Genomic DNA, 19092 nt, shown 5'->3' with positions numbered 1-19092 from the left:
TTAAAACCTGAATCAAAATACCTGGTCTCATAATTTATTTTAGTTGACTATCATTACATTATGTATCAGAAATGAATAGCTAAACAGAAAACAGATTCTTAGTTACAAAGAGGGCAAAGAATTTATTTCAGGTGTTTTAAAAATTCAGCAAGTTCGTTTTTTTAAAAGTATTTTACCAGGAGAAAACAGAGGTCAGCAAACACTTTAACCTGTACCTCTTTTCTCTGCTAAGTGCCAAGAAATGTTTGCTTGTCGGATTATTTGGTTTTGGAAAACAGTTTGAGAATTTAAGTGGATATGTTGGCAGAGAAGGTAAGAATGTTTAGAAGAGGAAGAGGGCTTAAGAGATTACTGTCCAAACAAACAAAAACCCACCACCAAGGTCTTGTTCTCCTACCTAGAGTTTAAACAACACACAGTCGTTACAGATTGCATCACAGATAACAGCTGTTCAAGGACCAGGATGGGAAGAAGCTTGACATTCACTCTGGAAAACATACCCATTACAGCAACAGAGATGACACACGGCTCACTCACCCTCTGTGTGGACAGAGCCTTGTTAGATTCAACCTCATTTTTACAGAAGTCGACTAAATGAACCTAAGCTACTTTTATCAAAACTTAAGGAGCTAGGCTTCCCAGGTGGCTCAGCGGTAAAGAACCGCCTACCAATGCAGGAGACATAGGCTCGATCCTGGTCTGGAAAGATCCCCTGGAGAAGGAAATGGCAACCCACTCTAGTCTTCTTGCCTGGAAAATCCTATGGACAGAGGAGCCTGGTGGGCTACAGTCTGTGGGGTCTCAAAGAGTTGGACACGACTTAGTGAATAAAACAACCACAAAATAAGCGAAGGTTCATTTAACCATATACCACCATTCCTCGACAAGATAACTGGAAGCGGGGCAGAATCTAATAATGGCCACTAAGGTTCATAATCTTTCTATATGCTTCTTTGCTTCTTTTGTGAATTGTCCTTTTTAAAATTATGTTGTTTGTCCTTCTTAACGATTTGTGGCAACTTTTAATATATTTTGATATTAATCCTTTATTAAGCTGTAAATATTTTTCCAAGGGTATTACTTATCCGTAAACTTTGTTTATGATGAGTAAAAGGTTGATTATTTAAAAGTGTTAGGCTAATTGGATAGCCAGTTAGGGGATAAAAGCTAGATCCTATCTCTTCCTTACAACAAAATTAATTTCAGATAAATCCCAAGAACTATATGTGATACATGAAAATAACTGAAGTATGAAACCCACTGGAAGAAAAGATACACAAGAATTCTTTAGGACTTCTGGATTCCACCCCTTAACCTAGTGTTTCAAGCTGTAGCCCCTTAACTCTTGCCATTGAAAATAAATACAATGAAAACAAAATCATAATATAAAATTTTATCAGACTGCTGGCAGCAGCTTTGAGCTAATGGCTTGCTCTCTTTGTTAAAAAAGCAATTAAGTATTAGAACAACAGACTGGTTCAAAATTGGGAAAGGAGTATGTTAAGGCTGTAAATTGTCACCCTGCTTATTTAACTTATATGCACTGTACATCATGCAAAATGCCGGGTTGGATGAAGCACAAGCTGGAATCAAGATTGCCAGGAGAAATATTAATAACCTCAGACATGCAGATGACACCACCCTTATGGCAGAAAGTGAAGAGGAACTAAAGAGCCTCTTGATGAAGGTGAAAGAGGAGACTGGAAAAGCTGACTTAAAACTCAACATTAAAAAAATGAAAATCATGGCATCTGGTCCCATCACTTAATGGCAAATAAATGGGGAAACAATGACAGACTTTTTTGTGGGCTCCAAAATCAGTATGGACGGTGACAGGAGCTATGAAATTAAAAGACACTAGCTTCTTGGAAGACAAGCCATGATAAACCTACACAGCGTATTAAAAAACAGAGACATTACTTTGCCGACAAAGGTCCGTCTAGTCAAAGCTATGGTTTTTCCAGTAGTCATGTATGGATGTGAGAGTTGGACCATAAAGAAGGCTGAGCACTGAAGAATTGATGTGGTGTTGGAGAAGACTCTTGAGAGCCTCTTGGACTGCAAGGAGATCAAACCAGTCAATCCTAAAGGAAATCAATCCTGAATATTCATTGGAAGGACTGATGCTGAAGCTCTGATACTTTGGCCACCTGATGCGAAGAGCCGACTCATTGGAAAAGACTGATGCTGGAAAAGATTGAAGGCAGGAGGAGAAGGGGAGACAGAGGATGAGACAGTTGGATGGCATCACCGACTCAATGGACAAGAGTTTGAGCAAGCTCTGGGAGATGGTGGGGGACAGGGAAGTCTGGCGTGCTACAGTCCATGGGGTCGCAGGAGTTGGACACGACTGAGTGACTGAATAACACCAGCAAGTATTAGAAAGGTGCTAAAGACATAATATTAGCACCATTAGATCTCCTTGATCTAATAAGAAGACTTGAAAAGGGGCGGGGGGGAAGACTAAAAATTACTTACTGTGACTTTCCTACTCCACTACACCTACCTGGGGAAATACAGTCCTAGGCTGAATAGAAGACCTCAGCAAGGAAAGCCGACCTGAGTGTGATGGACCGGGTGCATAAAAGTAGCAGGTCTCAAAGTGCGGTCCCTGAACCAGGAGCGTCAGCGCCACCTGGAACCTGGGTAGAAATTCAAGTTATTAAGTTCCTCCCCACAAACTACTAAATCGGAAATGGGGAGGGCACGGTCATGCTTTCCACAGGATCCTCAGGGATCCTCACACCTGTGAGAGCTGCAGAGAGGCTGAGACGGAACCCCATCTTCCCTTCCACCTGCGGAGAGGAGGCGACCACAGTGACAAGGAGGAAGGTGACCGAGGTGGGGGCTACGCGGAGGGCAGGGAAACAAAATAACAGGATTTGAGGCTCCTGGGGCCGGCAGCCCTGCCAGATATTTGAAAGCGGAAAAGCTGGGTAATGAAACGTTGGGAGTGTTACTCAAACAGTGTACTCAACAGACGTGAGAGCAGGAACCGATAAAGTCCATCCACAAGGCTACGATTTGCAGCTTCAAAGGAGTGTGTTGATACCAGCACAGGTAAGCAAAATGATAATCAATTAACGTAAAAATACGTCGTGTGCCAGCTGCCAGAGGGACAAGGCAGGTGAGATGCGGGGTGAAATTTCCAGGCGGAGATCAGATAATGGGTGAGACTGATGAGCCAGGCAAGGCCTTGGGATGTGCCCACGTTTAGGGGGATAAAAGGAGGTCCTGGAAAGGATGCCGAGGAAACCGACTTCAACTGGAAGAGGAAAAACAACCACAAGACACGTCAGTCTTTAGCCTTTTTATCCCTGCCAATAGGAAGTAACAATAAAACTACCGACAAAGAGACATTTCATTCATGCATCCGTCGGGTCTTCCAATGTTTACCGACAGCCTCTCTCAAGCTCTGGGACACACGAGACACACGAAGTCTGGCTCTGGTCCCACCACTGCTTCTGCAGACCATGAGCGCCTGTCCCCTAGGTGGGAGCTGCGTAGAAATCGCCTTGCCAGCGGGGGGCTAAAAGTTTGCTCTGAAGACAAACACTTGAACTGTACCTCTCTGCGGTGTTATGGATGAACACCTGTGTCTTTGTGACCGTGGGCAGAGCTGAGGGGAACACAAAATCATCCTTGTAACAACAACACGGGCTAGGCTCCCGGAGCCAAAGCGCCCATTTCTCTTTTATGTCTGGAGATTCACTGTTTGTTACCAGGGGATGTAACCTCCAGAGTCCGGGAAAGCCAGCCAGCGAAGAGAGCTGTGGACGTGGTCTCTCTCCTTTCCACTGAGTCCACGGTAACTACCCACCTTCGTGCCCCTGGTCACTCTGACCACAGGTAGCAGCTACGGGTCATGCTGGAATTTAATAATCCCAAGCCTAGAGCTTTTTTTTTTTTCATAGCATTACTGAAGTTTAATTTATATACCAGAAAATTTGCCCACTGTAAGTGTACAAATCAGAAATTTTTAGTAAATTTATAGAGTTAAAACAAGTATACAATCTAAGTATACAATCTATACAAACACAATCTAAGTATAATAGCAATTCTGACCACCCCAAAAGATGGCCCCTGTTCCAGCTGCTGTGCTTAGTCGTGTCTCTTTGCAACCCCATGGACTGTAGCCCGCCAGGCTCCTCTGTCCATGGGATTTCCCAGGCAAGAATACTGGAGTGGGTTGCCGTTTCCTCCTCCAGGGGATCTTCCTGACCCACGAGGCCGAACCCCCAGATCTCCTGCACTGGCAGGGGGATCATTTACCACTGCACCACTGGGAACTCTGTCTCCCCTGCCCCCGGCTACCACTAATTTACTTTCTGTCTCTACAGATTTACTTTTCCTGGACTTGTATACAAATGGAAATCTGTGCTTTCTTGTGCCTGCCTTCGTTTAGCATGTTTTAGTGGTACATCCACGTAGTTTAAAGATTATCTTTTCTCCCGCCTCCCTATGACCTGTCCTGTCCACCGCAGGAGTCTCTGGGGCCCGAACAACGGCTCCGTCCAACACGTGCTCAACAACTGTCTTCTCTGCCTGTCTTCCCTGCGGAGGACTGCATCTGCGCTGATGGACATCATGCCCAACTCCCCATCCCCCCAGTCACACTCTAAAACCCTCTCAGGGTATAGGCTTTTGCATTAAAGAGTGCCTCATTCTGGTTCTGAGTATAACCAAAAGAATCACAGATTTTTTTTTTTTTCTTTTTTTAAAGCTACAGGAATGGAATTCTGAGAATCAAGTATCAGAAAACGGAGAAATGTTCGTAAGCGGCCCAAGGAATGGCGCTAACATGCTACAAATGAGTTCCATCCCCAGCATTTGGTCTGCTGGCTAAACACAGGATTGGCTTTTTATAACTTATAGGAAGGCTTTCTGTGGCGGCGTTTCCTTTGCCCTCCAGCCTCTGTTTTCCTCTGGCAGGGCACCAGGTCCTCCGAGCACTAGGAATTAGACGTGTGGCATGTCAGGAATGTCTGATAACTACACTAACTTCGGAGCTCACCCATTAGTCATAAACAGAAATGCCCTTTGAGCTCAGACTCAAATTCAGCTCGAAGCAAACAAAAGTCATAGGCTGAGTGCTGGCCAAACACATAGGCCGCTGTCGGGTGGGCTGAGCAGGCTCTAAATACAGTTCTTCATCGCAGCAAAGACTGCTTCATTATCCAAAATGTTAACATACCCAAGGTGCGCAGCATCGCTTGGTTAGGTTTTCGATTAGTGACACCTGAGTCAGAAACATCAACCATTCAAATTACTTTAAGTTTGCCCTATTCCTGTATACTTTTACTAGCATCTCCTTAACAGGGGCTCATTTTTAGTTATTAATCCAGTTCTATAGGTGTTGGTACTGCTCAAGATTAATTTAAAGAAAAAATACAAGAAAACCTTGAGGAGGGACTTCCCTGGCAGGGGAACACAAGTTCAATCCCTGGTCAGGGAGCTAAGATCCTGCAAACTTCCAGGTGGGGCCAAAAAAAAAAGAGAGAGGGGGAGAGAAACAACAACCAACTGTAGCATGTTTATCTCAATTGGATCCCAATTTTTAATTAAAAAAAAAAAGGATAAAAGAATTATTGGGTAATTTAAATATATTAGATGTTGAATGACAGATGTTAGATGATATGACAGGATTTAAAAAAATTTTCCATAGTTGTAATAATCGGTATTATGGTTTATAAGAGAATACTTCTTCCTTGGAAAATGCATGCTGAACTAGTTAATGGTGAAGGGTCATGATATCTGTAACTTACTTTCCAATGTTATAGCAAAAAAAAAAAAAAAAAACAACCCAACATAAACACAATACACACACATATCTAAACAGAGAGGGAGAAGAGAATAAAGGAAAGGTGATAAATTGTCAGATTTACTAATTTTTCATAATAAAAAATTAAGGGAAAAAATCCCTCATTAAGGAAATTTCAATAAACACAACAGATTCAATACATTCCATCCAGAAAACTGCAGAAAAGGGATTTTAAAAAATCAAGCACAGAAGGACAGAGGGCAGGTCTGGGGACAAGAGCCACAAAATTTGGGCTGGTGGAAAGTCGTGTGGTAACTGAGGTAGCGAAACAGGAAACCTAAGTCAGCAAGGGAGAGCCAGGCAGCTGATTGATTGATGCTGCAAACCCCTGAAAGGTCTGGAATTCCGGCTTCAAGGACCTTGGAGAGTTGGGTGTGGCTGTGGAGGGCTGGCCGGAAGTCTGTTAAGAAGTAGCCAGCCCATCAGCTTGCCTTTGCCCAACCTGGGTGAAACTGAAGGTTTCCTCTCTAGAGAGACTCAGCCACGGAGATTTTGCACTTCCCGGCAGCTGGTACAGGCACCCCATCCCTACTCAGCTCTCAGAACCCCTGGGAGAGGGGCTTACATTTACCAAGTTGTATCACTCAGCTATAATAAAAAACAATACCAAAGTCTCAGTGGCTGAACACAGCAGACTCTGATCTCCCACTCAAGCCAAGTTCAAAGTGGTTCTGGATGACTCCCCCGGGCAGCTGGCCTCCACAGTACAGCTCAGGGTTCCCGGATATACCTCGGGTGACTGGCACCTCCATTACAATGCTAGATAGATGGACAGATCTCCATCAGTCAGTCTTGTGGGTGGGGGTTACATGTACATCCACACTCTTCACATCCCATGGCCAAAACACATCTCTCGGAGGCAGAGAAATTAATCCCCTTATGTACCTGGAAGGAGTGGAAGAACCAGAATGATTGGTATTAGCTATTCTAAGGCAAAAGTTAAGAACACTGGGCCTCTTAAATAAAAGCAGAATCTAACCCAAATACACTAAAACAATGAAATATGCAATTTAATGCACAGGAGAAAATTTGAACTTCGTTCAGAGAAATTGAAGGAAATTTAATCAATTACCATTTTCAAAGAGATATAACAGATTGTCTAAAAATAAACATTTGGAGAAAGAAATTTAAGACCTTTGGAAATGAAGAATATGATAGAAGAAGTGATCCTATCTATTGAAGTGTTAGAAGATTAAGAAAATTTCCCAGAAAGTAAGACAAATAGAAAGAGAATGATAGAAAAATTAGAGGACCAGTCTTGATGGGGCGGGGTGGGGAGAACGCAAGGTCTACTATCTGAGTAGCAGAAGTTCCAGAAAAGAGAGAGAGCAAAGTACACATGAAAAGGGATGATATTATCAAAGATGCAATACAAGAAAATTTCTCTGAACTGAACAACTGGTTTCTTGATTACAAATAGCCCACCCAGAAGAACTGTTTAAAAAAAAAGACCCACATCAAAGCACAATACGTGGACTTTCAGAACATAGATGCAATGAAAGTGAAAGGGAAGTTGCTCAGTGGTGTCCGACTCTTTGTGACCCCATGGACTGTAGCCTACTAGGCTCCTCCATCTATGGGATTTTCCAGGCAAGAATACTGGAGTGGGTTGCCATTTCCTTCTCCAATAGATGCAATGAGAAGAGTCTTAAAAACTTTCAAGAACTAGGTCACCAAAAAAAAAAAAAAAAAAATCAAGAATCAGAAAGGCTAGGGCTTCCTATCTAGGTTGGTCGGACATGACTGAGTGACTGAATTGAACTGAAGGGCTTCCTAGGTGGTGCTAGTGGTAAAGAACCTGACTGCCAATGCAGGAGAAAGGCTATCCACTAACAACAAATTTCTGACAAAGAAATAAAGAAATCAATCTCAATTACAATGGCATCAAAACCAGTAAAATACCTAGGAATAAATTTAATTACAGAGGTGACCTACCTCTACTCTGAAAACTGTAAGACACTGATGAAAGAAATTGCAGATGACAGAAATAAATGGAAAAGTATCCTGTTTTCTTGGATTGGAAGAATTAATATCATTAAAATGTCAATACTACCAAAAGCCATCTATAGATTCAATGCAATGCCTATCCAGATAACAATGACTTTTCTGTTAAATGGAAGTAAAGAAAATACTCCTAAAATTTATACGGAACCACAGAAGACTCTGAACAGCTAAAGCAAACTAAAACTAAAAGCAAAGCTAAAACTCAACAGCAAAAATAAACAAATAACTGAATTAAAAAAAAAATAGGCACAGGACCATTGTTCTGGATGGTCTTCTTTGGATTTTTTTTTCCAAAGAAGACACAGGAAAGGCCGATAGATACAGGAAAAGATGCTCAACAGCACTAGTCACTAGGGAATGCAAATTAAAACTGTGAGATCACCTCATTGGTGTTAGAACGGCCATCACCAAAAAGACAAGGGGTAATAAATGGGAGGAAATGGAGAAAAGGACACCCCTGTGAACTCGGGGCGGGACTGTACAGCCACTATTGAAAATAGTATGGAGGATCCTCAAGAAAATAAAAAATAGAACTACCATATGGTCCAGCAATTCCACTTCTGGAAATATATCCAAAGGAAACAAAACACTAACTTCAAAACGTATCTGCGCCTCTACGCTCGTAGTAGTAGTAGTATTTATAATAGCCAAGACATGTAAATAAGCTAAGGGTCCGTCAATGAATGGGTAAAGAAGTTCCGCTATCTATCGGTCCATACATAGCACAACTATATATATGTGTGTGTGTATATTCATCTATTATTCAACTGTAAGAAAATGAGGAAATCCTATTATCTGTGACAACGTGGATGGACCCTGAAGGCATTAGGCTAAGTGAAGTAAGTCAGACAGAGAAGGACAAATTCTGTATGATCTCACTTATTTGTGGAATCTGCAAACAAACAACAGAACAAAAAAACCCAAAGAAAAGAGATCAGACTTGTAGTGGCCAGGGGAGGAGGGTGAGGAAAGAAGGAATTGGAGGAAGACGGTCCAAGGCACAGACTCCCAGCTGAGCGTAACTGAGTGCTAGGGACGTGACATCAAGCACGATGACATCGAGTACGATGACGTCAAGCACCGTGACGACGGGCACGATGACGTCGAGTACACTGACCGCCAGCAGCGAACCCTGCTGTGCGATATACAGGGAAGTTGTCAAGAGAGTCAATCTTAAGAGTTCTCCATAAGAAGACAAGTTTTTCTTTTTTCTTCCTTTTCTTTTTAGTGTATTGGTTGAGATACACTATGAAATAGCTGAACCCGTGGTGGTGATCATTTCACCATATATATAAATCAAACCATCATTCTGTATGCCTTGAACTGATAAAGTGCTGCATGTCAATTGTTTCTCAATAAAACGGGGGGTAGGGGGTTGGGTGGAAAGAATCAGAAAGGCACCAGACTTCTCAAACACAAGACTGGAGGCTAAGAAGTCAGTAGAAAAATACGGTCACATTTTTTAGTACAAAGTATTTCCAATCTGAAGTTACATCCCCAGGTAAAATATCAGTCAGGTATGAGAATAGAATAAAGCAGCATTTTCTGAGATGCAAAGACTCAACAAATTTATCTCCAAGGTCTCCTTTCTAAAGCAACTCCACCAAAATGAGAGACAAAATCAAGAAAACTGGAAGACAAGGGTTTTAAACATTGAAGTGTTTCAACTTTTAGTAAATTGACATCCCATGAGTATATGATTCATGCAACAGTTCCGTTACATGACTCACCAGGTTGAACTGGAGACCAAGAACAGAAGGAGCAGCAGGTGTGAAACTGAGAGAATACCTGTTGTGCTTAAATGTGCTGAATGGAGGCTCTGGCAGTAAATGGGTGACAAGGACACAAAAAATTAAGCCAATGGAAAAAAGAGACAATTATTAACTACAGAGAGAGCCAAAGGAAATTCAACTGTAGTACACCAGATCGGTCATCCAGAAACAATATTTACATAGCCAGAAAAAATGTAAACACTGAATACTGACTTCATGCTGAAGCTGAAGCTCCAATACTTTGGCCACCTGATGCGGAGAGCCAACTCGTTGGAAAAGACCCGATTGCTGGGAAAGATTAAGGGCAGGAGGAGAAGGGGGCCACAGAGGATGAGATAGTTGGATGGCATCACTGACTCCATGGCCATGAGTTTGAGCAAGCTCCAGGAGATAGTGAAGGGCAGGGAAGCCTGGAGTGCTGCAGTCCATGGCATTATAAAGAGTCGGACACGACCGAGTGACTGAACAGAACAAATAATACTCCGAGGATGAAAGGAAGGGGAATGTGTACATGGGGAGGGCACCTAGGAGAGCAGAGTCCTCACCCGCACTGGGAAGTCAATTCTCCAAGTCTACTAACTAAAAAAATCAAGACATATCCAAGTGTTATTTAAAAATACAGAGGTGAATACCACGAAAAGCCATTAAATATGTAAAAGTGGTTGACTGGTGAAGAGTGGTGGGTCAGTCTGCCTCCTGAATCTGATGTTTTAAGCTGATGTTGTGTTAAAGAGGACCCACTGTTTTCTGGAAAACCCACTATTTTCCAGAGAGTGGAAATCGCTCTCTGGCCAGCACAGCAACTGTTCACCTAACATTTTTGTCTTTTTTTTTTTAAGTGAATAAGCACCTGGACTGTACATCTGGAATCATCCTCTCATCATTATTTCTGCTGCGGCTTTATGCTCATTTTGTCCAACAAACCTACTACTGTCTTCTCTAAGTACCTTGAAAACCCATTTTCCAAAGAAAATAAAATCAGCCTTTTGAAGTAGGCTCTTCTTTTGAAGCTCAGATTGGTATCCTGAGAAACTATTGATAGCTACTTCCTTACATAGGTGGAACAACAACCTTACTGTTTATGTTAAAGTAAGCTAGAATCGGGTTTCAAAAATTTCTGGGGTGAAAACATATTATTTTGATATTCATACTGAATATTCAACTATCATATACTCAGCAATTCTCTGGTTTACAACGGAAAGCTGTAACACTTCACACTTCCATGTCTCTACCCCAGGTCCTGAATCTCCAAAACTACCTCCTTTAATACAAAAACTATTTTATATAAACTACCTGGGTTTATATGCATCAAGATTTACACTCCATCGTTTGGGTACACCAGAGTTATTCCAAAACTGTATTTCAGAAATTCTCTGATGGACATCTAAAAATATGATTAAAAAACCTAAGCTAACTTTCCAAAAAGTATAAAAAATATGACAGGCCTGTCTTTTCTTCCTCAAACATCTTTATAGTAACGCATTTAATTACAATGAGTACCAAAAATGTGATTATGTACTTAAAATTCTTTCATGCCAATGATTTCTAAGCTTGTACTTGCTTGATCAATCTTGTTAATTTTAATATTTCCAAAAGTTTTTTAAAATGCAAAGATATAGACTTCATAATACTTTATGATGTAAAAAAGATATTTCATATTTAGAGATAATTAAAAAAAAAAAAACTCTTGTAGTTCTGCACATGCCATGATTTAAAATCCTGTTTCAGTGGTATCTCTCCTAGTTTTAGACTTCTGTCCTGGACAATTTCTACCCCAGCCGGCGTGCACCCTCACACTCAGTGACAGACAGGGAGGGGATGACTGGCTTAACAATCTGTCCTTAATGTCTGTTTTCTTCGAAGAATTTCTAGGCACCAGACGCTTAAAAAAATAAGCTTCAACATCCTTGACGTTGAAGTAGACGTTTTTCACTCCATCACAACTAAGCCAAGACACAGATACATGGATGTGCGGACGAGGAGTAATCGTGGGGTCTCCCAAGATACAGCTCTACAGTGAACCGAAATACCCACCACACTGAAAAACAGAGCATCTGGGTTTGACCCTGTCTTTTCCTGCTGGGAGAGCTCTAACACTTAGCAATCTCTTTGACTGTTAGTTTTCTTCAACTATAAAACAACAGGGTTTGAGTCAAAGACTCAAAGTCAATTTACGCTTTCAAGCTTGATGATATTTTAGATTTTGCAACCTTCCAGTGGGTTGTAATTCATATCTTACTTTCCCACTGATTCAGACAGAAATCTAAATGATCCTTAACTGGCAGTTGCTGCTGTTCAGTCGCTAAGTCATTTCCATCTCTTTGTGACTCTTCTGTCTTCCACTGTCTCCCGGAGCTTGCTCAAATTCATGTCCATTGAGTTGGTGATGCTATCTAACCATCCCATCCTCTGCTACTCTCTTCTCTTTTTGCCTTCAATCTTTTCCAGCATCAGGGGCTTTTCCAATCAATCGGCTCTTCACATCAGGTGGCCAAAGTAGTGGAGCTTCAGCTTCATCATCGGTCCTTCCAATGAATACTCAGGGTTGATTTCCTTTAGGATTGACTGGTTTGATCTCCTGGCTGTCCAAGGGACTCTAAAGAATCTTCTCCAGCACTACAATTCAAAGGCATCAATTCTTCAGCGCTCAGCCTTCTTTATTGGCAGTGACCCCTAACAATTCTGTTTCAAACCCTTGTGTCCCCCAAAAAGCCCTTTGCTGTATCTGGCAGGAAATACAAGGATCTTTTTAAATCCTGAAAAAAAAGAAAAAGAAAAAGCCACTCCCTGACTTCTAGTGCCAACTACATAACATCCAAGGGATGTGGTCTGGCATTTAGGACATTCAGAATCTGACCTCAACCCACCTTCCCAACTGTTAGCGCCAAACAGTCCCTTTCTTGTTGCCAAAGCTACAAACTAAACCTGTTTTTCTTTTCTTTTGGCTGTGCCACATGGCATATAGGACCTTAGTTCCCTGACCAGGGATCAAACCCAAATCCCCTGCATTAGAAGCAAGAGTCTTAACCACTAGAGAAGTCCCTAAACACGTTTCTCTCAAGAATACCAGTCTTCCTGGTGCCCGTGTGTTTTGCTCATAGTATTATCTTTACATGGACTGCTCTCTAGCTCCAAAAGGTCAAGTTTTACCTGATCCTCAAAGCTAAGGGGACCATATATCATCCAAACTGGGACAATTTTGACAGTGACAGCGGATGCTAATTGGTAGGACACTGGGACACTAGGAATAAACTGGGGCTCCCCCAACACACTGGGACATGTGAGGGCCCACCTACAGCAAATGTCTCTCCTTCCATCGACACAGATCGCACTGGAAATTTGTATCCCCTTTCGAAGATCATTTCTGCTGTGCATTTGAGTTATGGGTGTAACAGTCTGAACCATGAAATGATTTGGTGTTTGACTCCCCACAATGCCTGGCACATAGTGGGTGCTCAGCAAACGTTTGATAAATGAGTCTCTTCCTAAGCACGTGTGGTTCCAGTAGACAACATTAGGTTCTTTCAAGTCAGTAGAGGCCCTTGTATAACCAGCATCCCCATTCACACAGAGAAGAGCCATACTCCTCGGTCAGCCCGCAGACCCGTCTCCCCCAGGGATGGCCCTATGCACACTGCAATTGGAATAAGAGTCCTGTGGTCCGGCAGAAGCACGCTGTAAACACACGCTGATCCGGGCCTGCTTCACCCCTGGATCCCAGCTCCTCCATGTGTCAAAACATCCTGTGCAGTAAATACAATGAGTTCCCATTTTACGAACATTTTATGGTTCACAGAAATGAAGAGCACTGTCCAGAATGGGCTGCTAAGTGAGGAGCCAGGTCTTGAATCCAGACACTGTGACCACCAGGCCTATCGTGGTCCCCTCAGGACACTTGCAATGAACTCGCAGATACTGCATCTGCATAACAAAAAACATCACTCTCAGCCCTGAATGCCGCAGGCCAGGACGCACAACTGCCCCAAGGGTCTTACGCAGTTCTGCCGATTTTCTGAAAATGAGAGGCAGAAAATTCTTTCAGTAGCTGCTTCTTTCAGCTACTGGTATAGATTGAACGGGCTAAGTTGGAATGGCGGTGGGGGGAAGGAAAGGAAACGTAAGTAAGAGAAACAGAGAATTTAATAGAGTACAAAACTAGAAGAAGGAAGTGTGTAGTGTCAGGGTATCAGTGGCGCTCTGGGTCTGCCCGAAGCACACAGCACACTGGAGACACACTAATGTGTCAGGTTACTTCCGGGACACAGTAAAGCCGCACTTTATCATCCGGAATGTCCCCCCCGGAAGATGGACACTTCTACTAAAACAGAAAGTCTTACGAATTTAAGCAGAGCATTAAAAAAAAAAAAAATCAAACACACTTATTTTTTTGTTCAAGTATTTTCATGATCCCCTATTTCAAACACCACACGTAGGGTTTGGATGAAAAATTAAAACTTGTACTTTGTGCCAGTTTTTTAAGTTCCTTCATTACCTATAGGGTTTCTACATTCTTTCTTTGTAACAGTAATTAAATTTCAGCCCCAACGGGCTCCGCTCCCGTTTGCTGAGTCTGAAGGCATGAGAAGTATGTAGCGTTTATACAACAGGAAATCTCTAAGAGCATGCTGCTGAGGTTTCCTTCCCCACACCCCCTCCACACCCATTCCTTAAACTGCCTTCAAAAGGCCTGCTGTACTCCTGAAAAACGAAACACACGTTGCCCACAGAAGCAGCGCACCCACTCCTTGGTTTGTTCCGACCCCGCCGCTGAGGCTGGACAGGGCCTGGCTTCGACAGCTCCTCGAGCCAGTCCCTGACCTCTAATGCTCAAATCCTGTAATGCCACGCAGGCCAAATATGCTTTTCTGCTGTTATCAGAGTGGAATTTGGGAGGAAAAAAAAGAAAGCTTACCAACTTGGCTTTCTACTCTCTACATACCAAACCTTCGTCGAGAGGCCCTTCCACAGCCTTGACACGAATGTGCCTCTCCAAGTTGGGAGAGGCCTTTCACCCCTGCCCACCCCCCATCCCCCAACCCCTGACCTTCAACCGTGGTCTGAGCTCCCATGGGTGTTTACCCAGTATATGTGAGACTCTGGAACAAAAGAAATGTTTCTTGATGGTCCATTAGAGGTAACGCTTGTGAATATAGTGCTGAGATGAGGCTAACATTTATTAGTTGTTAATACCTCTGCAATGGGCTTCCCAGGTGGCGTCAGTGGTAAAGAACCCGCCTGCTAATGCAGGAGGCCTAAGAGACGCGGGTTTGATCCCTGGGTTGGGAAGATCCCTTGGAGGAGGGAATGGCAACCCACTCCAGTATTCTTGCCTGGAGCTCATGGACAGAGGAGCCTGGCTGACTATAGTCCACGGGGTTGCAAAGAGTTGGACACTACTGAAGTGTGTCCAATACACACGCAATACATCTGCAATCGTCCCCAGTAACACTTATTAGTACTTCTGGTTTATGAAATGCCCCCAGTGTGCCTTTTCTACAGGGCATCATTGGTCAGGATAAGTATCATTATGGTAATGAGGGTGTGGAAGTCACACCACACTCTGGAGGCTGTCACACAGAACTGGAAGCCAGCCAGTCATAATTTGCCTGGTTTTTGAAAACATCTATCCATGTCCCCAGAAGCCAATCAAGGTCAAGGAATACCAAGCAGAGCTGACTCCACTGAGGAGCATCCGCATGATATGGTTTAGGGTCATGCTGGCCTAAACCAGAGCCCTTCCGGGACCCATACCCACAAGAAAGGACTTACTCCAAAGTCATACGTATCACAGGGATTTTCTCCAACAGTGCAGACTGCCTCTTAAAACTTTTCTAAAATAGCCTCGATTTTTAAGAAAGCAGAATCTCTAGCTTACTTCAAACTTTGTCTTTTGAAGACCAGTTCCCAATCTCTTCTTTCTTTTCCCATTACTTTAAAAAAAAAAAAATGTTGAATCACATAATCACAGAGGACACTGACCTGCCATTAAGTTATAATATTTTACAAGTAAAGTAATAGGCAGTTTAAGATTATGAAGTCTTACTAAATGAAATTTAGAGCAAAAAGTGAATGTCTTATATGGACCTGCCTAATTGCTGCTCACAGAAATTATTTTGTCCAAACGGCATGAGAGAATTTTAATTTCAGTTCCATTTTCTCATTACCCTCAAAAACTCTAAAAGTACCATTTTGTTAAATTGAGTCTGTCCCAGCTGAATAGAGTAATTCAGGGGCTTAGCTCACTTGTCCATTGGAACACTAATTTCATTTTTTCTAAAATTAATACAACCTGTAACATTAGAGCAAACCACACCCACTAATCTTGCCACCTTATTCAATAATTTAATTCTATGCGTAATTACGTTATAAAATTATAAGCTAGATCCCAAATCACTTTTGTACAATGACCTAGAAAATACCCAACCTCTCTTCATGAAATTGAAAACATTTAGATTCAATTTAATAATTTTGAGCAATCTACACACCGTAGCAGTCAAGACGGAAGAGACTTCCAAAGTCATTTGGGTCAATTCAAACAATCAAATGAAAAATAATAAAAGAAATAGAACACATTCTAATTTACACTGGAGTTGGGTTCCAAAAGTTTATTTATTGTAAATCAGCTGCTTGAGCTCTTGGGCTACTTACTTGCTTAGGCCCCCAAATCAGATCACAGAAGTCTCTTAAACCCAGAGTTTATGTAAAGAAAGTTCTCTGCATCTTCCCTGTTGTATGACAAGTTTTATCACTGGAAGGAGGATCTGTCGTTCTGTTCTGACCACTTCCATCAGCTGAGAGGAGACACTTTCCAGCTCCAGTTCACCAGGTCCTGCAGCCCAGGCGAGCTGGGAGCACAGGGATAACATAACCCCAGGACATGGAGTGCACACGTCTCCCAAGACTCTGGCCTTCTGATCTCTCTGTGGCCATTTGGATGTGCCTGCCTCCTTCCCTTTTTACTGTCATCGCTGCCTCTCACCATCCAGAGCGTTCCTCCTTTATGTTCACTGGGGAAACGGTCTCATCGCTTCCTTCTGTCCTCTTTGCTCCCTACTCCCCATCATCGTGATATCCTAAGGCTTCTCACTGCTAGTTTCTTAGGGGCCAGGGCTTCTCTTCCTTTAAGTCATCTCCTCTCACCAAGGCACTTAAAATGAAGTGAAGTGAAAGTCGCTCAGTCGTGTCCGACTTCTTGTGACCCCAGGGACTATACAGTCCATGGAATTCTCCAAGCCAGAATACTGGAGTGGGTAGCTTTTCCTTTCTCCAGGGGATCTTCCCAACCCAGGAATTGAACCCAGGTTTCCCACATTGCAGGGGGATTCTTTACCAGCTGAGCCACAAGGGAAGCCCAAGGTGCTACAGGAGAAGAACAAAACTTGAACGCTGGCAATAACAATGCCTCTTGGAACATAAAAGAACGAGGAACATGTTTGAAAAGGCAAACGTATAAAAGGGCTTTGATAAGACCTTGGGGGTTAATGATGGGACTCAAGTACATGCTCTAGGAACCAAAGATAACCACTGAACTAGATTAACTAGACTTGGCAATGGTATGGGGTGGGGGGAAGTGACAAGAATTGGGTGATAGAGTTGAGTTAGCAGAGTTGTTCTTTGTGAGTCAGAAAACCTAAAAAATCACACACACACACACACACACACACAAAAGAAAGAAGGAAAAGAAAAGGACACCTTTGCCAACACTGCAGAATAGAAGCAAGGCCAGGGTAGTGGAGAACAAGGTATCATGTATTGGTTTGAACAAAAAGTTTGTTCGGGATTTTCTGTACCATCTTATGGAAAAACCCAAATGAACTTTTTGGCCAACCCAATAGAATAATGGGTAGCATGTTAATGGGAAACACCATGAAGAGTCTAACAATATAGCAAGACATAGACAACAAAACAGCTGGTAATGGTTGCTGCAGTGTTGGCAATGGGAGATGAAGAACTTTTATTTTTAGTACAGGTAGTCTGTGAGGTGGTGTAGGACCATAAAAATGAATGTAAAAGCCAAAATTGTGCAAAATAATCTTAATAATTCATGAGAAAAGGCTTCAATTGTTTCAGGACCTTTGGGATTTTTCAACAAAATATAAGGAAATAAAAAAACGGTAGAATTAATATTTATTTAGTATACTGTAATTTACTAAATTATTTAGTATACTGTAATCTGGGGCCTTCCCTGGTGGCTCAGCTGGTAAAGAGTCTGCTTGCAGTGTGGGAGACCCAGGTTTGATCCTTGAGTCTGGAAGATCCCCTGGAGAAGGACACAGCAACCCACTCTAGTAGTCTTGCCTGGAGAATCCCATGGGCAGAGGAGCCTGGTGAGCTATGGGGTCATAAAGAGTCAGACACGACTAAGCAACTTCACTTTCACACTGTAATTTAAAACATTAAAACAGAATTAAAGTGTTTATTTGTGAAAAAAACTTATCAAGTGTAGTTTGAACAGGGCTTGTCTTCTTCATGTGGTATAACTTATGATTCTAAAAGAGAATCTCTTCTATACCTTGACAAACTGCCACACTCCTTTCTAAGTTTGGATCAATTGCCAACACTTTATCCTTTGTGAATTATCTCCAAGAGTTGCTTTAGAGATATTCGGTGGCGTCACTTGATCTGGGATATCTTCGTCTTTTTCATCATAGTCACTTGCCTCATTTAAGCCCCAAAAAATCTGCCTTCACTAAGTTCCTAGGGCCACACATCTTTTCTTTCATATGGTGGCAGTGTCAACGTTCCCGCTGTCAACGATTTCTTCTATAACTCTATTTACATTTGACTTAAACCCTGCAGTGTCATTTTCACAGTGTGGCAAAAGTTTCTGCCATTATTACTCACTGTTACTTTCCACTGTAATGCTTGGTTGTTTCTAATGCATGCTTCATCTTGTGTTTCTTCCAAAATTCAGCTACAGAAAATGCTTGATCTCTGGTTGTAGCATCAATAATCAGTCTGAAAGTCCACTTACAATAACATGCTTCAAAAGCTATTGAAAAGCAAATTTTGCCATTTTCATGCAAGTTCCTGAGAGAATATAACTGTAGAGGTTGTGCTTCAAAAGTTAAATTATTTTGCATACTTCTGGACAAAAACACAATTGATCTGAGTTTTGACACAATGATACTATAGCCCATGATCTTTTATTTATGTGCTAAATGACTGGTTGAGATGCTTTTTCAGGACTGTTTAATGTTCTAGGATTCTCAGATTGATGCATACACACAGGTTTTAACTTAAAGTCACCCAATGCAAACAGGGTAAACACAGTTACTCCGTGTTTAGCCTCTTCCTTCATAACCATGTCGAGACCTGACATCTTTTATGGCACAAGTTCCAACCTGTTCCATCAACATTAATATCTGAGTTTCATCATCATCACCTGCAGCAACTAATCCTTGGGACCTGGATGCAAATTTCTCAGCAGCATCCTTATCTGTGCTGTAGTTTCACCTGATGGCTTAGTAGTAATCAATTCACGCCGACTTCTGA

General features: G+C 42.2%; 1 protein-coding gene across 3 annotated transcripts in view; it reads right to left on the bottom strand.

The window, feature by feature from the left end:
* Positions 1 to 19092, bottom strand: part of WWC2 (WW and C2 domain containing 2) — a 152076-nt gene that overhangs the window by 77376 nt on the left and 55608 nt on the right. Inside the window, exon 1 of one of the 3 annotated variants that reach the window (XM_086379906.1) lies at positions 538 to 590. The exons of the other annotated variants lie outside the window; for them this stretch is intronic. Coding sequence (XP_086236032.1) covers positions 538 to 575 — 38 coding nt within the window. The 5' untranslated portion in view covers positions 576 to 590. Of the gene's footprint in view, positions 1 to 537; positions 591 to 19092 lie in introns of those variants that run through there. 3 annotated transcript variants of the gene reach the window in all.

Source organism: Bos grunniens, chromosome 27, assembly GCF_055505025.1.
Source record: "Bos grunniens cultivar Pamir isolate PY7600 chromosome 27, Bosgru_T2T1.0, whole genome shotgun sequence".
NCBI lineage: Eukaryota > Metazoa > Chordata > Mammalia > Artiodactyla > Bovidae > Bos > Bos grunniens.
This window is presented reverse-complemented; position numbering and strand designations above follow the sequence as displayed.